This window comes from Setaria italica, chromosome V (genome assembly GCF_000263155.2).
Source record: "Setaria italica strain Yugu1 chromosome V, Setaria_italica_v2.0, whole genome shotgun sequence".
In the NCBI taxonomy this organism is placed as follows: domain Eukaryota; kingdom Viridiplantae; phylum Streptophyta; class Magnoliopsida; order Poales; family Poaceae; genus Setaria; species Setaria italica.
In genome coordinates this window covers 8,618,078-8,639,788 of record NC_028454.1, presented here as the reverse complement: position 1 = coordinate 8,639,788, position 21,711 = coordinate 8,618,078, and the positions used below count along the sequence as shown (strand labels likewise).

Genomic DNA, 21,711 nt, shown 5'->3' with positions numbered 1-21,711 from the left:
GGATGCGAGCGAGGCGATTTTGGAAGAGGGGAATTGCTGGGCGCAAAGCAACAAGTAGTGGCAACTGAACAGAACGAGGAGGCACCCGGATATTTATAAGTACCTGTCCAGCTTACCTCACCGTGGTGACGCCGAAAGCGGTTGTTTAAAATTCCTTTTCCTGTTCAAGTCCGCTGCAACAAAGTCCACTCTTCTCTTTGCTTATTTTTAGCAAGTGTCACGATACTAATTAAGAGTATTAAACGTAGGCTATTTACAAAACCCATTACATAAGTGGAGACTAAACGGTGAGACGAACCTATTAAGCCTAATTAATCCATCATTAGCAAATATTTACTGTAGCAACACATTGTCAAATCATGGACTAATTAGGCTTAATAGATTCGTCTCGCCGTTTAACCTCGACTTATGTAATGGGTTTTGTAAATAGTCTACGTTTAATACTCCTAATTAGTATCTAAACATTCGATGTGACAGGTGCTAAAAATAAGTCAGTGGAAGAAAACGGGGCCTGAAAGCGGAGTCTGTCTCCATCGCAGGGACCACGACCACGCTTTTAGATCTGGTTCCTGTGTTTCGTTTTTGCTTTCCTGTGTGTTAGGGATCTGGTTCTTCAATTCCCGTGCTCGTGGATTCGGTATGCAAGCTTTGACACCTGCGAGCAGATTTTGGCTGTTGGTTATGCTTGCGTTCATGGGTTTCTGCATCGAGTAGTGCTATTGTTGCTGGATTTTCGTCTCGGTGTTTTAATTTGTGGTTGGTGAACGAGGCGGCTACTACTAGTATTGGGGTTCTGTTTTGGTGTTCCTACTGTTTCTATCGACACGCGGATCCATGTTGATCCCCGCTCGACTCCTCCAACTCGTTATACCGGGTCTTGTTGATCGTTTTGATTTCGTCTACATTTACTACTCCATGCATGTACCGCAAATTTGATGTGATGGGGAATTTTCTTTTTGCATAGTGCCAAAGTTGGGAGTTGGGGGTGAAGCAAACAGGGCTGGATTCTTTTGGGCCCCACGTTATTGCTGGTTTCATTCTGCGCGATGTTGTACCGTGTCGGGCTTGCTGCACGTGTACCGGGAGTATCTTTCGACATTGGCAGACTCTCATAGACAAACCCCGACCTCAGCTGACGAAAGATGGGCTGGGCACAACTATTGCAACCACACGATGACACGCTTGACCACTCCCCGTTTTGCGACCGGGGACATGACATGTGGCATGATAGCGCCATTCCTTCTTGCGCTTGACACATGGAGTTTTTATTTATTTTATTTATTTATTTCCATTTTATAATGAGAGAAAAACTTCACCTTTTTAGTACTTTGCATGGCTCTTCGTTTAATGAAAACAGTAAACGACCAAAGTAACAGAGGCCGTATAAGACAGGAAAAGATATGAATGGAGATCACAGGTAGGCTCATTGCATATCATGAATAAAAAACCTAAAAAATACCGTGGGCCTTGGGCCAGCCCAAAGTCATTAAGGATGGTCCATGGCCCACCATGGATACATCCTTGCGGAATCTGTCAACGGCCCAGCCGAGGCCACCAGCCCACCACATGCTACTTAATTTGCTTTGACAGGCAAAGATTATAGATATATCTGTGTGAGCTAGCCCAGGGGTACAGTAGCGGCACCTGGGATATCCCTCTTCCGAAAAAATTATTGGTTTGTCTTCAACTGTTTGAGATTCGTGTGGAGCTATGGATATGTGTCTGCATGGGTGGGTGGCTGCATGCATGGTTAGTTGCTTTTGAACAGTGGTGGATGAGTGAGATTCCTTTTAAATTCGAAACTTTAATCTCATTTTCTCCCAAACCGTAAATATGATTCCGATTGAACCATAATATTTGTTGGAATTAATACTCTATAAAATGAGATCCAATATGTCTATGTTTTGTTGTATTTTTAAAATTAACATTTTAGATGAATTATCTCAACATTTTTTTTATTAAAAAGAGTTGGTGAACGTTAAAAAAATGTTGGTGGACAGTTGCTTTTGCATAGTGGTGGATGAGTGAGATTCAAAACTTTAATCTCATTTTCTCCCAAACTGTAAATGCGTTCTGGATTCCGATTGAACCATAATATTTGTTGGAATTAATACTCTATAAAATGAGATCCAATATGTCTATATTTTGTTGTATTTTTAAAAATCAACATTTTAGATGAACTATCTCAACATTTTCTTATTAAAAAGAGTTGGTGAACGTAGAAAAATGTTGAGCCAAAAAATGTTGATGGATGTAAAAAAATAGTTGGTGTGTGTAAAAAATTGTTGAGCAATAATGTTGATGAATGTAAAAAAGTTAAAGAAAAATGTTGGTACATATTTTTTATAAAGTGTTGATATATTTGTTTTTTAAATCAACATTCAAAAATGCCCTATTTCAACATTTTTGTATAATATTTCAACATAAAAAATGTTGAAACAATTTATATGAAATGTTGAGTTAGATTTCAATATTGTTGAATGATCATAAAATGTTGATTAGTTTATATGAAATGTTGAATGAGATTTCAAACTATTGTTGAATTGAATAAAAATGTTGAATCAATTTACATGAAATGTTGAGTTAGATTTCAATTAGAGCCAATTCCGTTAGTGTCATAGAAATTTTGATGGCTTCCTTGTATACCACAAAATTTTGAGAAATCCCTTCAGTGCTTCGGAATTTTGATTTATGTGCCATTCCATCTATATTTCCATCCATGTGCTTGGGTCCGGAACGAGACGTGGAGGGCAGGCGCAGCGCTGCAGTTGCATCGGCGTGGAAGTAAACGGTGAACCGGGCCTCGTTGCCGGCGAAGAAGCGCTCCCAGAAGCGGCGATCGGAGGGCGGCCGCGATCAGAAAGCGGAGGCTAGCGGAGGGCGGTCGGCGGGCAATTAACTTGCATCACGACGTGTGGGGCCTTTCGTCGGGAGTTAGGGGATCGCGAAAATAACATCGAATGGCGCGCTTATTGTTGCGGAAGACGACCCAGTCAGAGGCCCCGACGGCTTCACCAAAATTCGCCACTTTTGTTTTCCTAGTTGTAGAGATAGAGAAGAGATTTTTCTCATCATTTTAGAAGGGGTGTACGTAAGCCCGTGCTCAACTTTTTCGTTCTGCACCTTGTTGTGTCTCTGTCCTACCTTTTGCTCTGTTTTTCACCGTATATACCTGCTGGCTCACTAGTTTTAGTTTTGGGACCCAGGACGTGAGAAAATTACACAGTGACCAAAAAATAATGAGATGAACCAACATTTTTTTTTTTGTATTGGTTAATAATTTCGAAACCGTATCATCTCCCTCTACGTCCTTGTGGGAGAATGTGATGGTGAGCTCTGAGCTGCGTCAAGATAAAAGCAATATGCGAGACATAAAACGCAAGACGACTTGCATGGTTACATTCTTGCACAGCATGACATACACGGGCTTAACATACAGCGACATGATATATGATACAGGAAGAAACACTCTATCGACTTACTCGACCACCAGGACTCGAAACAAGCGCATAAACTGCATTTTAATATCCAACGACCTGGTAGTAGACGATGACGACACCGACTACAAATACACCCGAATGCACAGTAAGCAGGGCGATTGTGTGAAGGCTCTTAATGGCGCCGACATGGACGACGAGCTAGTGTCCGGTGGCCGGAGGCGACACGATGGTCGTGGTGCGACCTTACTAACACTCGACTAATGAAACAATACAATTCAGACATAGAAACAGCAGTTGCATGCATTGTGCATACGTCCTGAACCACGCATGCAGCTGACGACGACGAGGACGACGACACCGACATGATCGTAAGAATTATTCAGCTTCCTGCCTGCCGGCCCCTCGAAGAGAGAGCAGCAGGGGGCCTGCAAACTCACCACAGCAGCAGTGAGGCCACCGAGAGGCCGACAGCGACGGCAAGTGCCGCGACGGAAGAGTAGACGACGAGCCTGCTGCTCGCAGCGGCACGGCGGCCGCTGGGGTCGTCGGACACCCAGACGGCGGACATGACGCCAGCTACCCCGGCGAAGAAGGCTGCCGACAGCGCGAGGAAGTAGGCGTGCTTGTCGAGCCCCGGCGGCGGCCCGCTAACGGCCAGGGCGATGGCCGTGCATGCGGTGAGAAGCCCGAGCACCCAGCGCGCAGTAGGAGTACTCTTTGACGCGGCGGCGCCGACGGCCTCCGGCGCCGCCTGTAGCTGCTGTACAGGAGCACGATCAACGGGCGTCGTCATCTTCAAGACTTGAACAACTTACTGATGTCGCGTTGTTTTGGGATTAAAACAAAGAGTGAAGCTGAGTGATTGGAATGGTGCATGAGATCGAGATGATGACCACGCGCCCACGCCCTTCTTATAAGCGTGCCCGGCCAACCGATCCGCTCGTCGTCGTCCCAAATCAAAAGGCAAGAAAACATGAGTGTATGTACTACAGGAAGCCACGGCGAAACTGCTTTCTGTCGTATAGTGTGTTCCTTCACCGGTTGCGACGATGCTTTCTTTACTTGCACAGTTGCACCTGGGACAACGTACGGGGCTCAACGGGGATGACACGGCATGCGTCGCACGGGCCTGCTGCAGGCGTGTGTCCCTCTCCACGGCATCGCCTTTTGACTGCTCAGCCAGTACTGTTACGAGGCGAGGAGAGCAGCAATACACAATCCCGAACACAGTAGTCGATCACTTGACAGAAAAGATCATTTCCCTCCGGAGGCAAAGCTAGCAACAAGCCAGCGACTGTTTTAGGGAAAGGTGCGGTCGGATGCGCGTTATTATAGCGAAAATAAAAGCACTACAAGACTCATCTTTCCCCAATATAAACTGCTCCCTCTGTTTAGATCATTTTAAATTTTTAGGTACATAGTTTGCACTTAGATATAGTGTATGTCTATATGCATAATAATATCTATGAACCTAGAAAAGTCAAAATGACCTACAATTTCGAACGAAGGGAGTAATGCACTAGAACTGTTGGCCATCCTCTATATGCATGTTTTAGCCCTTGTTTACTTCCCTCCAAAATCCCAACTTTGGCACTATGCAAAAAGAAAATTCTCCATCACATCAAACTTGCGGTACATGCATGGAGTACTAAATGTAGATGAAATCAAAAACTAATTGCACAGTTTTGTTGTACTTTGCGAGATGAATCTTTTGAGCCTAATTAGTCAATGTTTGGGTAATAATTCACAAATACAAACGAAATGTTACAGTTGCGCATTTATGGTAAAATGCCAATTTTGCCACTCCCAAATTGGGAACTAAACAAGGCGTTAGTCTGTTGGAGCAATTAGATTATTTAGTAATATCTCATAGTGACATGTACTCTTTCTGTTCCAAATTATAGATCATTTAGCTTTTCTAAATTCATAAATATTATTATGTATCTAGACATGCACTATATCTAAGTGCATAGAAAAAACTATTGATCTAGAAAAATCAAAACGATTTACAATTTGAAACGGAGGGAGTATATTTTTAGAGTTGAGAACTATATATCTCTGACCGTTGGTGGTGGCCTAGTTAAATTTGGTAGCGTCTACAACCAAAAGAAAGAAGTCAGAAGTGCTAGGGACACTAATGGATGTTCGCTCAGTCTATGCAGAATTGCCCCGTCGCATTCCCATCAAGCTAGTACGTAGCACGTGGATAAGTGTTTATGTATCACATAGACCAATTGCTAAGGGGCTATTTGGCAGAGTTTCTACTTCTTACATTAGCTTCTAGGCTAAATCTAGAAGTATTGCCAAAAAAAATTTCGGAGAGAAATGATTCTATATTGATCTACCGGGGAAGTGACTATTTTTACCGGTCCCTAACCCCCTTCAGTACTGATTGTATAACCGGCACTGCTATATCAGTACTAAAAGGGGTCCTTTAGTTGGGTCAAATAACCGGTACTAAAAGGTACTCAGACGCCCGCACACGTGCATCGCCCCAAGTCACCAGTCACATAATTTTCACACATAATATGCGCGTGCGCGCTCCGTGAGATTCAAACTCACGACCTCAAGTCTCGCGCGAGCCTTCCTTACCATCTCACCTACACAACACATGTGATGGAGGTAGATATATTTTCCTTTGGAAGTAACCCGTGGAGAGACCTTTAGTACCATGTCATAGCACCACCCGGTACTAAAAGTGACCCTTTAGTACCGGATGGTGTTATGACATGGTACTAAAAGTTCCAGGACCTTTAGTACCGGGTCATAACACTCCCCGGTACTAAATGGGTTATTTTTAGTACCGGGTGAGTACAGGGTAGTGTTATGACCTGGTACTAAAAGGCCTCCACCCCTCTCCCCCACAAATTTGAACCCGGTACTAATGCTACCATACAACTGGCACTAAGACCAAGAATTAATACTCATATTTTTAATAGTGAATAATCGGATGGTGGTCCATCCGTCCATGCTTGTAATCCCGGCAGGGATTCAGTTCAGAGCCCTCAGCCCTGGCATGCAGCTTCCCTTTGCACGCACGATCGCTTTCTCGTGAAGAAAAAAGAGTATGCCCTGCCCAGCAAGCTTTTACGTACATCTCTATCACGCACATACATGCAAGGAGGAGGGGATGATCCTTATCTACTAGGTTTAATTTGTTTACGTGACGCCATGCATCGTTACTGGAAAATGCGGTATTAGTCTCAGTTTGTAGAAATTAAAGATCTCGAAACTCTATCCGGGACTAATTATTCGAGAGAAAGGGAGGTCTTTTAGTCCCGGATCATCCACTCGGGACTAAAGGGAGCCTTTAGTCCCGGTTGGTGTTACCAACCAGAACTAAAAAGTTTCCAAAAAAAATAAAAAAGCTACCACCCCGGCCGGCAGCCCTCCCACGCCCGCCTGCCACCACCCACCTCTGCTCCACCTTGGCCCACCTCTACTCCACCCTCGCCCGCGCCGCACGCGCCACCAGCCTGCCCACCTGCCCGCGCAGAGAGGGAGGAGAGGATGAGGAGACGGAGGAGGGGAGGGGCCGGTGGAGAGGATGAGGAGAGAGAGGAGAGGATGAGGAGAGGAAGGAGATAAGGAGGGGAGGCGCCGGTGGATAAGGAGAGTGCTGCGCGAGATAAATTAAAGGAAGGTAGGGTGAGGAGTGCTGCGCGTGGGAATGACGTTTTGTCCCGGTTGGAGCCACCAACCAAGACTAAAGGCTTCCTTTTATCCCGGTTGGTCTATCTAACCGGGATAAAAGATTTAGTCCCGGTTGAAATTACCAACTGGGATGGGGGGGGCTTTTGTCCCGGTTGGAATTTCCAACCGGAACCAAAGGGAGGGCGTCGGTATGAGATTTTTTAATCCGTTACAATCGGGATTAAAGGAGGGTTTTAGTTCCGGTTGATCTTTACAATTAGGACTAAAGCCTCTCCCGTGGGTAGCCTTTGGTGCCTCATTTTTGATCTGGGACTAAAGGGACTAAATTTAGTCCCGAGTCCAAATCAACTGGAACAAAACGCTTAGATGGAAAGTTAGTTCTGTACTAAGCATGCAGGCTCGGCAGTACAGAGACAGACTAGAGAGCGAGGGATGCATGGCGGTGTAATTCACAAACCTAGCTTCTGCTACTAGGTGGGTCAGTCAACAACGGATCGCGTCCAGATATGGGACTATACGTGGCAAAGTAAACAAGATCGACGAGGAGATAAATATGATGTGACTGGTGGGCATCATCATGCATCCACGTCGTAGTCGTACGTACACGCGCGTGCTGACTTTTGCGTCAGAATCGGGCTGGTGGTGATCCGGCCAGATGCATGGGAGACGGCGAACCCAACGATGATCGCTGGTAGGTGTTTGGTTTTGCTGTTGCTTGATGCAAGCAATGTAGCTACATGGTGCGGCTGCCTAAAATAATAGTTACACGATCCTCCTTACTTCGACAAAAGTAAAAATGTAAGATATCCGAAGTGGCAAGTCATTTTGGACAAAACAATAACTTACTCATTTTGAAGAACTTAAATTTGTTGGGCTTTAGAGGGACAGTGGAGACCTTTTATGGGAAAAAGGCACAATACTCTTGTTTTTCTTTTGTAATAACCAGTAGTGTGTGATAGATGGTTACATGCCGTTATCACAACTGGTTTGTGGCACGGGAGAATATAACTCTTTGGCTTCCGGTTTATAATCGGAAGTGATAATAACCGAGGCCGCGCGAGGGGATCACTCCCAGATGTGCACTCATGCACGGTACAAGTTCTGGTTAAGCAAATCACAGAGAGTGATGGTTGTCGATGTGCGTGGTGAATCTTGGCACAGTGTCTGACATCGTTGTCTCAATAGTACTCCCTCCGGACATCCAACAAAGGATGTAATTTTAGGAATAGGGTCGTGTCCAACAAAAGGATGCAATTTTAGATCTAGGTAGGGCTGCAGGCTAGCTGTTGTGCGACCTGCTGGGGTTAAAAAATCTGAACAGAGACGTGTCAGGGGCTGCAACAAGAGTGGTGTGACCCAGGGTGAGAGAGTGAAGGTCTTGATCCACTTACGTAGTGCGCTTGGGAGACAATGGGAGATAGAGACATGGGAGACAGAGACAGTAAGGATCTGCATCCTTTCCCGGACGGAGGGAGTACGTTGTAGTTCTTTCTGCAAGAGATGTCTGCAAGAGATTAGCAAGGATCTGCAAGAGATTAGCAAGCTTCGTTTTCCAGATTCGCATGTCAGATATTCGAGATCTACGCAAATCCACACTGTCTCCTTGGTCCTTGGATCACGTACAGTATCTCCGTTCTGCAGTTGGCACAGTGTATGGCCTACTTTGTAGCTACATGTACTGCAGGAGAGAACGACCGTGTCGCGTGACAGCAAAATGCATGGTCCCAGATTGATTTGCTGCTGCATTCAGATCTCAATTGGATCCTCATAGATTGAATCCACAATAGATATATTTAGCTGTTAACTAACGGATTGAAATATGACCTAAATTAAGTTATAAGTTTTTTTTCGCTTACCTTAGGTACGGTATATATATGTTTTCTTAAAGAATGATACTTTTTTGAGAGATTTTAAAGAATGATACTCCATGAGTAAATTAGCACTCACCGTTCACGGCTAAGCAATACTTTCTCCGTTCCAAAATGGAGGTCGTTTTGACTTTTCTAGACATATAGATTTTGTTATGCACCTAAGTATAGGGTTATGTTTAGATACGTAACAAAGTCTATATACCTAAAATCGTTAAAACGACCTACATTTTGAAACAGAGGGAGCAACATGAAACTTCATGTAATAAACTAATAACTGTAGATTTATGTTTTTCAATTCGTCATGAAAAATACTTTCATAATATATAGTTGGTATTTGTTACTAAATTATACGAATTTCTAATAACTCACGGTTAAAAATAAAAAAAACATGACTTAGAATAAATTTTAAAGGACAACTAATTCGAAACATAGGAAGTAGCATAAACTTATAAAAGAAAACAGACAAGCCCTAATGAAACGGATCGGTCGGTTTCCTATATTATATATAAGTTAAATAAAGCCAGGTCAAAGTCAATATGGACCATGCACTGTCCAGGCGATATTCTCACTAGATGCGCACGTATCCGTGCAAATTTTCTCTTGTCGATTTTGCGTATCCTCCAACGACCGAGGTGGTGAACGATTCCCTACTCAAAAACATCGATCGAGTCACTGTTTCAGGACTAGCAGCATGAACTTTCCTTGCAACATACAGTCTTTGTCTGTCTCTGAGTCTAGGAATAACAGATCTAAAACTAGCTTAGGCGTACTGGCTAGGCCGAGCCGGCTCCAATGCAAGAATCAAGGACGCGTCACTCACATGAGCAGTAGGCTAAAACGAGGAGTGTCCACGGTATACTCTCCTACTAGCTAGGAATATTTTGCCCTAGGAATAATAGGACGTATTGTAGCTCGGTAAAACAGTAAAACCATACTAGGACTATATAGCACATGAACTAAGAACCTTACAGCGATTTATTAGCCTTTCACCAGTTGAACAATAATTACATAGATTTTCATGCTATTGCTGAACCGTTAGTGCTATTTCACGCGTGTGAATTATATTGATGACATCTGTTGTCATACAGGGTTTAATGCTCCGTTTTATTTATAAGCTAAATTAGTCTATTTATATAACAGTTGGCACGAAATGATTTGTTTTATGCTTATTTCCAACTTAAATTTAGAGTAAGTTTCATATAAACTTACTCTAAATAATAAAGTTTCTTCCTCTTAATATAATGAAAAATGTGCTAAGGCACGATCGTGAAAAAAATAAATAATAAATTTTGGTTGTAGAAACGGTTGCAAAATTACACCTTTTAAAACCAGTACCACAAAACTACAATTTTTTTATTCCCAAAAGAAGTACTCTTCTATTGTCAGTTCATGTCATGAAAACTACAAATCTGTGCTCATTCTTACATAACAAAACTACACTCTTTCCATGGCTTGAAACAGTTCACAGCCGTGCCCTAGGATAGCATAATTCTAATACATCCTATGGGGAATTTGTGATATAGAATGACAAAAAATATGTAGTTTTGCAATATAGTGTGGCAATATATGTTTAGTTCTGGGAAGTTGATTCACATTGTAGTTTTGTGAAGAGTGAACCTTGAGTTTATTTCCCCTCTATTTGCACTTTTTACAAATCAAAGCAGTGACTGGGCCGGTGCATTGCATTACCTATACTTGTAATGTGGTAAATGAACTTACTAACACATAATTATTTTATATTTGGTGATAACGTGGTTGAATTCTATTTCATCGATCTACGTTTCTAGACATGTGAGAATTACTCTATTTTATTACGTTACGGGTTTTAGATATGTGATGCTCTATTTTTATGTGTTTCAGTTTCAGTCACGTGAACTCCGATGCTAAGCTCTGGCTATATATTTTTTTCTCTCTTGGTATAACCTATCCATATGGATTCGAGTCTTCGGAGATGCTCATAGGGATAGTGTCACGTGTGTATTCCTATGTGTGAGTAGTTTATGCAGGCATCCACGTCTATAGCGTGTGCTTCGGAAAAAATCATATTATTAATATATAAGGTTGACTGTTAGTCGTAAGTTGTTTGAAAAATAATAGTCATAAGTTAAATTAATATATAGGGTTGACTGAATTTATGCTATCTTATCGACATACTCCTACGTGTGACGCTCGTACGTATACTCCTACGTATCGACATACAAGCTAACGTGGCAAGAGGGAAGGAGGGAAGCCAAAGGCGCGGCATCCCCCCGGCCCGAGCGCGAGCGGAACGTGGGGACGCGCGCGACACCCGTCGAGACGCGGGCCCAACGATGAGGGCCCCTCGTTCACCGGTGTCGCCTCACGAGCCGCTCCGCTCGCGCGCGTGCACGCACCTGGCTGGCTTCGGCGGCTGCGGGACAAAAATGGACCGGCTCGTGCTGTCCCGTGGCGGCCGCCGCCGCCGCGGCGGGGTTCGGTCGGCTCTCCGGCGCCGGATGCAGGGTGCGTTGCCGCCCGCCGCGTCTTGACGACGCGGCGGCGGGTTTCTTCCGGTCCGCAGCCCGGCAGCGCGCTTCACGGCGGCGGCACCGGTTTCGGTCAGGAGCTCAGGACCGCGATCTGATCGCTCCTGCGGTTGAAAGGCGGGTTGTGAGCAGGCCAGCCAGGTGAGTCAAGAGCGAGGTTCTTCTCGATCGATTCCCCCCAACCTCTCTCCTCCGGACCATCTTTAGGTTACGACGTCGATGCAAAAGACAAATGCATCCAGTTCTTTGTTCTTCTTCTTACTGAATAATCTGTATCCGGTGACCCCGGGGTTACGGATTTGCTGATTTGCCTTACAGTTTATTACACGCATGGCATCATGCTGGTTCCCTGACGGGGCACTGTGATTTCTATGTTCTCAGGACACCATTTTTCTTATCTAGACGAAATCACCGTGGGCATAATTTTTTTTCTTCACGAAATCAGAATTTATTCAGGCAAAAATATGAATGGACGACGTAAAAAAGGGAACCGTGCAACCTTTATATTAAGTGACAGGTCACGTGATACTAATCCAATGGATAGGATTAGAGGTGAAATTATTTTGCACTTAAGCCTCCCACCTGCCGGCCACCTTTCTGAATTCCCCTTTAAGCTAGGTGTCCGTTTCCCCTGCTCTTTCATCGCGAGTCCGTGTCCCACCCCCACCATGCCCGTGCGCCCCTGGCGATTCGTCCGGCGCCAGTGTCACGCGCCAGTGTCACGCCGCCGCCCGTGGCCCGCCGCCATGTGCCCGGCGACGGGGTGGCCCATGGGCACGTGCCCGTACATGCCCATCGGCGGGCGCGAGTGGTGGTGCTTTATGCCCGCGGGTCCCATCAGCATCACTCCTGCGGTGGCGGGCCCGCCGGTGATCGGGGCGCTGGCCACCGCGACCTCCCTCGTTGTGACGCTAATGATGTCGTGGATGCTGGAGCAGCACCGGTCGCCGGTGATCGTAGATATTCCGAGTAGTAATTGGCGCTTAGTCCTCGAGCCTGAGAGCTAGCGGAGCCATTTTGGGTACGTTGAGCGTCTTAAAGAGTCGTCGCCGAAACTTGACCTAGAGATGTAAACATTATGTAGCATAATGTAAAAATTTAGAACTACTGAAATTATTTAGTGATGAAATGTAAATGTTATTTATCATGCTCTTGTTTCGGTCATATTTCTCCCAAGTAGTTAGCCTGTTGCATTTAGGCTCTCAATCCGTGTTTAGCCGTTGCCACTACGTGTGAGATTTTTACCTTGTGTACGCGTATTGTCACTACTGCTATGTGTCTAAGATCTTTGTCTCATGTATGCGTCCTAGCGATTAGGCATGACAGAAGATCCAAGACTTTCACGGATTAAGGCGTGTTCTGCTCGAGTAGATTAGCCACCGCTAAGAGGAGACATTGAAAATAAATAGTTGTTGTTGCAAAAAAAGACTGTGCGATTGCGCGTAAAGTAGTCGTTGAGACTTTTCTGCCTTTTGGCGAGGAGAACGTGTATTGCTGCGCACATGATTTGTGCCTCCTTAGGGTGTAGCCAGTGTGAAGCTCCAGCACTCAATACACCAAACCCGTGGCTATAGCCTCCGTAATTCGGTGTACCAAGCCTGTGGTGGTGGTCAACGTACCCCAGGAGTAATCGGCGAAGTGTAGCTCTGAAGGTAATTCCCGTCGAGAGGCGTACACAAATAAGTAGTCGGCGCATTGGCCAACCACGCTAAAAATAAGTCAGAGAAAAATAATTATTAAAAAAGTGACTAGCTTCATTCATGGATGATTGTCGATGAAGCTGTGGCGGTCGTCGATGAAGTCATGGTGGTTGTTAATAAAACTAAGGGCCAGTTTCAATCAAATGGAGGCGCCGCAGGTAGCAAGAAGGGCGAGGAGCGAGCAATAGCAGCAACGTTAGCAAGCATCGAGGTTGTTCGAGCGAGCGAGCACTACTAGAGAATTCACCTTCCATCCAACCCTTTTTTTATCCTGGTTGACTTTGGACCCGGGACTATAGTACCTTTAGTCCCGGGTTAAAAATGAGCCAGCGAAGGGGGAGGTTTAGTCCCGGTTGGAACGACTAGTGGAACGGGAAGGTTTTGTCCCGATCGGAAACACCAACCGGGACTAAAGGCTCCCCCCTTTAGTCTGGGTTGGAATTACCAACCAGGACTAAATCTTTAGTCCCGATTGTTAATTCCAACCGGGACTAAAGAGGGGCCTTTAGTCCCAGTTGGTGGCTCCAACCGGGACAAAACGTCCTTTCCATGCGGCCTCCCTCTCTCTCTCTCCATCTTATCTTCTCCTCATCCTTCCTCCCTTATCCTCGCGCAGGCAGCGCTCTCCTCCTCCTCTCCCTGCTTTCTTCCGGGCGCTTCCTCTCTCCCTCCCTGGCTCCTCCTCTCCTCCCCTCTCCTCTCTACGCTACCACCGCCCCCTCCCCTCCCTCTCTTCTCTGCCTTCCTCTTCCACCCCCTCCCCCTCTGCTGCCCCTCCCCTTCCCCCTCTGCTCGCCCCTCACTAGCAGTGAGGAGCGGCAGCGAGGCGAGTGCAAGGCAGTGGCGCGCGGGGGAGCAGCGCCAGCCAGTTGGAGGCGGCGGGCCGAGCTGGCGCGGCCGGGCTGCGGGCAGGCTGGCAGCCGGCGGGCGGGCGAGCGGTGTGTGCGGCACGGGCGAGCGTGGGCGGAGGCGGAGCAGAGGCGGGCAAAGGTAGAGGCCGGTGGAGTGGCGCCGCCGGCCCACTTTTTTATATTTTTTAACTTTTTTAATCCCGGTTGGTAATACCAATCGGTACTAAAGGTGATCTTTATTCCTGATTGAATGATAGAGGGGAACATTTTATCTAATCCCGGTTGATCCTTCGGGAACATGTGGCTTACCAACTGGATTTACAGTAGTGGAGCGGCGAAGGAGGAGAGATAACGTGTCGGTGTCGTTGAGCAGTGCGGCACAGCGCTCGTCCGCGAGCGGCAGATCGGCGTGTGAATGGCAAGCTGCAACAAACCAGCAGGCCAGCAATCCTGAGGTGCCATGGCTTCAATCATCGTATATATGGATGCAATCACGGCGACGGTATCAAGCTCGGCCGTGGGAGGTGATGGCAGAGGATATGGATCATAGTCCCAAGTCCCATCGCGGCTGCGTTTAATTGCCCGGCGGTAGAATCCTCCAGCGATGGAAGCAGACACAATGCAAAACTAGTAAATCCAATTGTGCCGCGGCAGAATTCTCCACTCGACGATGATTACGGCGGCTCGATCGCAGGGCTCGGCTCTGCAGATCGGCGGAAGGAGCAGACGGATGAGGCCTTGGGGACGCGTGTCGGGCATCTGGGCGGTGTCGCGCGCACAGAATTTTTCTCCAGAACGAACGGTGGCGCCAAAAGCACGCGACGGCACCTGGCGGACACGAGAAAGCGCCGGGGGCATCGAGTCGCGTCGCGTCCATCGGCCCCGTGAGGTGTCGCCCCGCAACTCGTTGGGCCGGGCCACCACTCGCCGCCCCCCGCCCACATACAAATGGACCGGCGGCTCCATCGCTCCCGTGGCCGTGGGCTCCGCCGATCGATCGACGGCTCGCTCTGCCGCGTGCTGCAGGCGCGCGCGTCGCCGCCGCCGGCCGCTTCCCGACGAGCGCTCCTTGCGGGTTGATGGCGAGTTTGCAGGCTTAGGTGAGCGAGGTTCTTCGAAATCCCCAACCGCAATTTCTCCTCCTCCGAGACGATCCATCTCCAGGTTTGCGCAAGCACAATCCAGATCTTTACTATTCTCCTAGTACAAAAAAAATATTTGCAGCCCGCAGGGTATATGCTTTTGCTGCCTAAGTTTACACGAACACATCGCATCTGGTTCCCCGTCAGGAACAGCGATAGGTTCCTCAGTTCTTGCGAGATCATTTTTGTTTTAATTAGACGCAATCTGCGGTCATCGTATAGAGAATCTGTACAAGACCAGAATATGGCCAATGAGCACCAAACACTCAAACAGCAAGCCGGCCCAGCCCAACGTCCACGTGTCCAGCCACGCACGCACAAGAGCTCCTCCAACACAGGTATGCAATGCATCAGCAGTTCAGCACAGACATCTCATGCCAAGGCTATGGTGGCAACTGTTAGCTAGAACTCGTGCACTCAAACTCACCAGCACAAGATCGTTTTGGTGCTGCAGAAAGAACCAGCAGCGTTTTCTGTTTATTTGATTGGTATTTAAACTACCTCAAGGAAGATCACGGCAGCTATTCTGCCGGAACGTGACCGTGCCATCCCACGGCCGACGCACACGACGCTAGACGCGCTCTGCCTCACGACGCAGCGTGGCGAGAGCGAAAGACTCGGTCTGCTCCAACAGGATGAGCAGCTCCTACTTACATGGAGGAAAACAAATTATCTGATAAACCAAAAATAAACTAGATTACCTAACAGCAACACAAACCTTGGTAAAATTCCAATATGTATTTTCAAAATAGAATTCCAATTATTATTGATGCCATAAACAGACCTCAAGAACTATTAACTTGCACCTGCTAAATCATAACCATCAGCTTGCTAGATCGAACTACCAACTGCCTACTGCATTCAGATCTGTCAAGCATTCATTCTGATCAGTTACAGCACCAAACTTTTTGCCATTATAGGTAGGCTGCGTATCGCAACAGACCAGGGGAGGATGGGACTAATCCCCTCAAGGGACGCTACAGGTTGGCAGATCCAAGCTTGCAGTTGCAGAGCATCATACAGTCTTACAAAAGCCACAATCAGTAAGTATTGATCCCAAGGGGGAGCACCATACGTGCACGCCCCGTTTCGTTCACCAGATGCACCCTGCTTCCGTGCTCACGGCGTTCCTTGCTCCTCACTTGTAGTTCCATTACATTTCTGGCCACTGGTACTCGCTCCGCTGTTTTGTTTCGCCAACATCTGCATCTGATTACCATACCAAAGCAGAAATTAGCATGTCATCAATGTCTTAATTGCTTTATCAATTTATTCAGAATGACGAATATATATCCTGTGGTTTAACTGACTGATCATTTCAGGCAGCAGGCCACACCATCAAGTTCACAAAAGCTCACGGATAGCTCATTGCCAGTGCTAATCCAGTAAAGCAGTATAACCCACCTGCTGTCTCATTCACACCAAAAGTATCACTGAATTTTCGTTTCAAAAAAAGGTATCACAGAAAATTTATTCACAAAGAACAGGTAAAGCAGCATAACCCACCTGTTGTCTCATTCACACCAAAAGTATCACTGAATTTTCGTTTCAAAAAAAAAAGGTATCACTGAAAATTTATTCACAAAGAACAGGTAGAAGATGGTTCCTAGTTTTCTACACATTTTGTTCCCAACAGATCGAGTTTCTGACGAGGGTTTTCATGCAAGGCCTCACATTTCTGCACTGAAGAGGTTAGATTGCTCACGCTTGTACAGTAGCATCATGTCTAACAGTACAGTGTTGCCCATTCCAATCCAATGCTATTTCCAGGAAAACTAGCATTTACAGTCATGGTGCCGAGGTAGGCCACACTTTAAAGAAAACAACAATTATCAACATTCAAAGGAACGTGGTTCCCTGCATTCTTCATTATCAGATTATCAGTAACCAAAATTAAGAACCACTACACATAGTCTGAAATGCATTCGTGTCTATTTTCCCTTGTCTTACTAAATATCAGTGAACAAATGAAGCTTCATCAAACCATACGCTACCTGAAGTTAGCAATATCCATTGAATATAATGGAAAATTATTAATGTTAAAAAATCATCAGGGAAAGTATGTGTCTCGTTGAACGGCCCAGCTTGAGTCAAAAGAAAAATACCAAAACAACCGGGAGCTGCGTCATTATTTTATTTATATCGCCAAAGCTGCGAGATGCTGAATTAGCTACCAAAATCACCACAATTTGGACTCTCTTAACATACTAAGGCTCAAAGATGGCATCAAGAAAACAGTTCCGCTTTGATCTCGTACCTTCCTGGATCTTGTATCCCTCAAAGCATTTCTCAGAAGATTTTCCAGCTTCTCTAGGTCATTGGCATCTGAATCGTCAGCATTGCTCTTGGAAGACCTGCTAGTTTGATGCAATTATTATCATTTTATCATTAACAAAAAAAGTAGAGTCAGTAGAAATTGTGATATCCTAGTGTAATACCAGGTTGCAATCTCGCTAAGCGTCGACTGCAAATCTGAAGAAGCTCCATCCTTGTTCTGAACCAAAAACACACCCTCGTCAGCTAAGTTCAGCATTTTTATTTCTTTTATTTTGCATTTGCATAGACTGTACAAACAGAACATTATGTATACTGCAAACCGAGCATGTGTTTGGTGCTGGCAACTGGAAGTGTCACATCATGTAAAGACTGATGATTTCTGTATATATAATCCAAATTTGTGCAGCTGTAGGCGGCGAGCTATGAATTGAAAGAGCGCTATAGTGAGGTCTTTACATTGTTTATATTTCGATCTCCATCCTCAGTTTTTCCGGCTCCAGAAAATTGCTTATAGCGGTTATATGTATCTTCTATGCTGAAAAGGGGAAAACAGAAAAGGGATAACATATTAGCTCAATGCATAATGACCTCTTGGAATATCAGTTTATGTTCACCTAATGAAGCATAATTGCAGCTAGTTTCATTGGAGGAATACACCTTATTACAATATATACCCTCTCCTGATACATTTCAAATTTCAAGTCAGAATTTGACGCATCAAATAACCATGCCATGATCCATCACGTTCCACACTGATTGTTTAGAGTTTCATTATTCTACAAAAGTACTATTCTAATCTATTTAGTTCTCATAAAGGTTTGCATTACTCTGGAAGCTCAAGAGTTTCCATTTCTAGTTTCATGATCACAGAAAAATATAAAAATCTAGCTGTAATATTTTTTTCCATCCATCCTGTTTAGTTTGTTGAATAAAAGAGGAGCTGGTAGTTAGTTATGGATGTCCATATTCAATGCAATGTCCTATCAAACAAATACACTAATAATGGAAAGATTTAGGACAACTTCTGTTAACAAATTTCTTCTCATTTGAACTTATTTGCCTTTTCCTCCCTTGAATCAGAACACGGAGAAATCTATTATGTGTTTCAATTACTATAATTTTGAAAATAAGCCATATCTAGTGATATGGGTTCAAATGTAATAGGAATGCTAAATGCTCCATGCATATTGGAATAACTAAGTCTTTTCTCGTTTCATTCATTATTTCTGACAGTAAGTACAAAATTGCCGATGTTGGCACATTATATAGCTAGCTAAGTTGGCGGACACTCTTGGAAGAGCCCTTATTATCAAGCCATACACCTAGACCGTCTAGGTTTTCTTGTGAGCCAAAAATTAGTAGAGAAATCAGGAACTAGGTGCTTGATTAGGCTTTTGCGCCATCTCTCTACTAATTGGATTTAGCATTTTCGCAAACTTTCTTCCACAGGCTCTAACTCCAACTCCAACTCCAACTCCAATTAAAAGATAATTATAATCATGCCCTCAAACCATCATCGTGCCTTTACGCAACTGGCTAGAGAGGGAAAAAAGGAAACACCAAACTACCAAGAAAAAAAAAGGAAGGAAGAAGAAATCGGGGGAATGACGAGAAATCAGGCTAATGTTTAGGTGGGCATAGCTTTGGCTTTTGTTAGGGTTAGAGTGGCCCAGCTAATGCACATGGTACTATACAAGTTATTCCAACTTCAATTAAAAGGTAATTACAATCATGCCCTCAAACCATCATCGTGCCTTTACGCAAACTGTCTAGAGAGGGAAAAAAAAGGAAACACCAAATTGGCAAGAAAAAAAAGGAAGGAAGAAGAATTGGGGGAAGGATGAGAAAGTAGTGACGTCAGGATGTGCTAGCTGATGTGATAATGTTTAGGTGGGCATAGCTTACCTTACATGCTGAAAGGCTTTTATTAAGGTTAGAGTGGTCCAGCTAATGCACATGGTACTATACAGGAGGACTTGATGTTATTTTTACTGCTATGTGTTTATAAGTGAAGACCCTGCCAATTTTTTTCCCCTCTCATCTCTCTATTTTCCTTTTTTCTGTTTTTTCTTCCTCTTTTACTACATGTAGAATTGTTCCTGGCCTAGGTGTTGCCCCTTGCTCGTAGCCACTTGAGGTTGCTGACTACGAGAGCGCATCAAACATATGGGCCGGGGTAAGTCAAGTATATACATAATCCAGGAATAACCTCCAACGATGAGTTTTCGGACAACAAAAAAGGAGCCCCCTGTTGATGCATCCAGAGAAAAAAAGTGGAAGTAAATATGAGCAAATACACATGTGAGCTCCCGGGCATCATGTCCGCATAAGAAAGGAGCTTTCTCAAGTAAAATTTGCACATGGACAACAAATCTAAGGAGAGTTAAAGTGTGTAGATTTGACTTTTAGCTAAGAGGTGGAAGAAGAGAGCGTGATCAAAAGAGTGTTAACTTTTCATAGCATTTATTATCCTTTATCATCTATAGAAAGCATAAAATGTGCTAAATTTATATCAGTTGTAAACCCCTATAGCGTTATATTTGTTTCATGCGGTCATAATTTATCATTCATTTTTTGGATGAAAATATAATAATTTAAAAATTATATTTTGCATAATAGAAAATTATATTATATCATGACAAAATTTGAACTTGGGTTTTATCTTTCACACGGGGTCCAGGATTATAAAAATGTTTGTTCAACTAACACGTTAACTAAAATTATTAATTGGCTTACTGTAGATGCAAGTGATTAATGGCGGCATGCCACCAACAAAATATGTGTACCAAGTGAAAACAGACAAAAGTGATGAATGCATAACTATGGAGTAATATAATATATATGTAACTACAATTTTATCAAGTTTCTCATTGTTGGTTATAATATGTTTTTGTACCCTCGCTATTAGGTTGGTGCATCTTTTGCTATCATTATCTTGATGTTTTTTATACTCATTTTTATTGTCTGTTTCCTCTTTTCTATGCGGTGGTCTTGAATAGTTACTAATAAATCATATTTAACCATTAGAATTAATTAACTTCAATCATAGAAAAAGTAAATAGAAGTTCCTAGTTACAAAAAAATATTCTGGTATATTTGTTTGAGTTAGTATATGATGTAACGACAACATGATAAACAATCTAAAAAAAGTTTACACTTAAAAATACAAAATTACAACCAAATAAAAATACATCATGGTGATATATACTCATAACAACTAAGCAACTTCGGCATCACCAACATCTTCACCATCACATGCAGTTTTCTTGTTGTACTTGCACCAAATTCTTGTGTCTGGAAAGCTAATTGAAAAAATATGTCTCTACCTAATTCCATGTAGGTTGTGGAGTATGATGATGACGCCCGTGCAAATAAATGGTGCCAACGGCTCACGAGCACCGGAGCACGCTCAGCACGTGCGCATGGCGAGAGGAGACAGAGTTCGCTGCTGTTGCCGGCTATTCTGAAGCCAGTGGCAGAGCACACCCAGCCGGACCTGGAGAAGAGCAAGACAAGATCCGGAACAGGTGCCGCGCCATGAGTCCTAAAATGCACAGGGCCATGCAATGCAAGGCGGTATCCCAACTCGGGGGACGGTCTCGAGCGCATGGTAGCGCGCAGGCGCGCCGCCGCCGCCGCCGCCGTCCGTAACGGGATCGAAGGCAACAGCAGCTCGGGCGATTCGGGCGGACATCGTGCTTAGCGAGTAATTTCACCCAAAGGGGTGGGGAGAGGGAACCGTAACCTGGTGGAGGCGTACTCGTGGAGCTTGCCGGCGGGGGAGAAGATGATGAGCGCGACCTCGGCGTCGCAGAGGAGCGAGAGCTCGAAGGCCTTCTTGAGTAGCCCCGCGCGGCGCTTGGAGAAGCGCACCTGCCGGCTCACCCGGTCCTCGATCCGCCGCAGCTCCATGCGGCCGCGAGGTGGCATCGCCCGCCTGCTGTAGGAATCCGGTGCTCGGCCAATCACAATCAATCTCCTCTCGCGCCGTCGCTGGGAGCAGAGCGGGTGCGGCGCAGCGGAAGGGGGTTGTTGGCCGACAGCGCCGACTCCCGGGGGGGGGGGGGGGGGGGGGGGTTCTTTCCATCGATGGACATTGTTTTGGATCAACCAGCTCCCAAGGGTGTGATGAATGCTATTTAGGATTGCTTCTCCTCCTTGAGGCTTATCATGATGATCTCCGGAGTAGCAGTCAAGAAAACATAGGAGGAGCTCATCCCTGATCGGAGTCAACCTCTCGCTCAATTCAGAGTAGTTAGATGGGGTCTT

The 21,711-nt window shown here is 45.1% G+C and overlaps 1 protein-coding gene across 2 annotated transcripts; it reads right to left on the bottom strand.

Annotated features, from left to right (window-relative positions):
• Nucleotides 1-15,997: 15,997 nt before the first annotated feature.
• On the bottom strand, nt 15,998-21,498 carry LOC101773383 (MADS-box transcription factor 51). Of its 2 annotated transcripts, none has more exons than XM_022826499.1 (5): nt 21,188-21,498; nt 17,899-17,977; nt 17,604-17,659; nt 17,423-17,522; nt 15,998-16,374 (listed from the first exon to the last, which is right to left on the bottom strand). In XM_022826499.1, exons 1-5 carry the CDS (start codon nt 21,370-21,372, stop codon nt 16,285-16,287), a joined length of 510 nt encoding a protein of 169 aa, XP_022682234.1. In that variant the 5' UTR covers nt 21,373-21,498; the 3' UTR covers nt 15,998-16,284. The 2 variants fall into 2 exon arrangements, with proteins under 2 accessions (XP_022682234.1, XP_004968191.1); XM_004968134.3 differs by having other exon boundaries at nt 17,423-17,519; nt 21,188-21,496.
• Nucleotides 21,499-21,711: the final 213 nt, after the last annotated feature.

Bases quoted from the DNA above. Each gene is read 5' to 3' on its own strand.
- LOC101773383 (XM_022826499.1), bottom strand. From the start codon at position 21,372: ATGCCACCTCGCGGCCGCATGGAGCTGCGGCGGATCGAGGACCGGGTG. The intron at 17,523-17,603 runs GTATTACACTAG...GCATCAAACTAG, and splicing joins CTTAGCGAGATTGCAACCTG to CAGGTCTTCCAAGAGCAATG. The intron at 16,375-17,422 runs GTACGAGATCAA...TATGGTAATCAG, and splicing joins GGGATACAAGATCCAGGAAG to ATGCAGATGTTGGCGAAACA.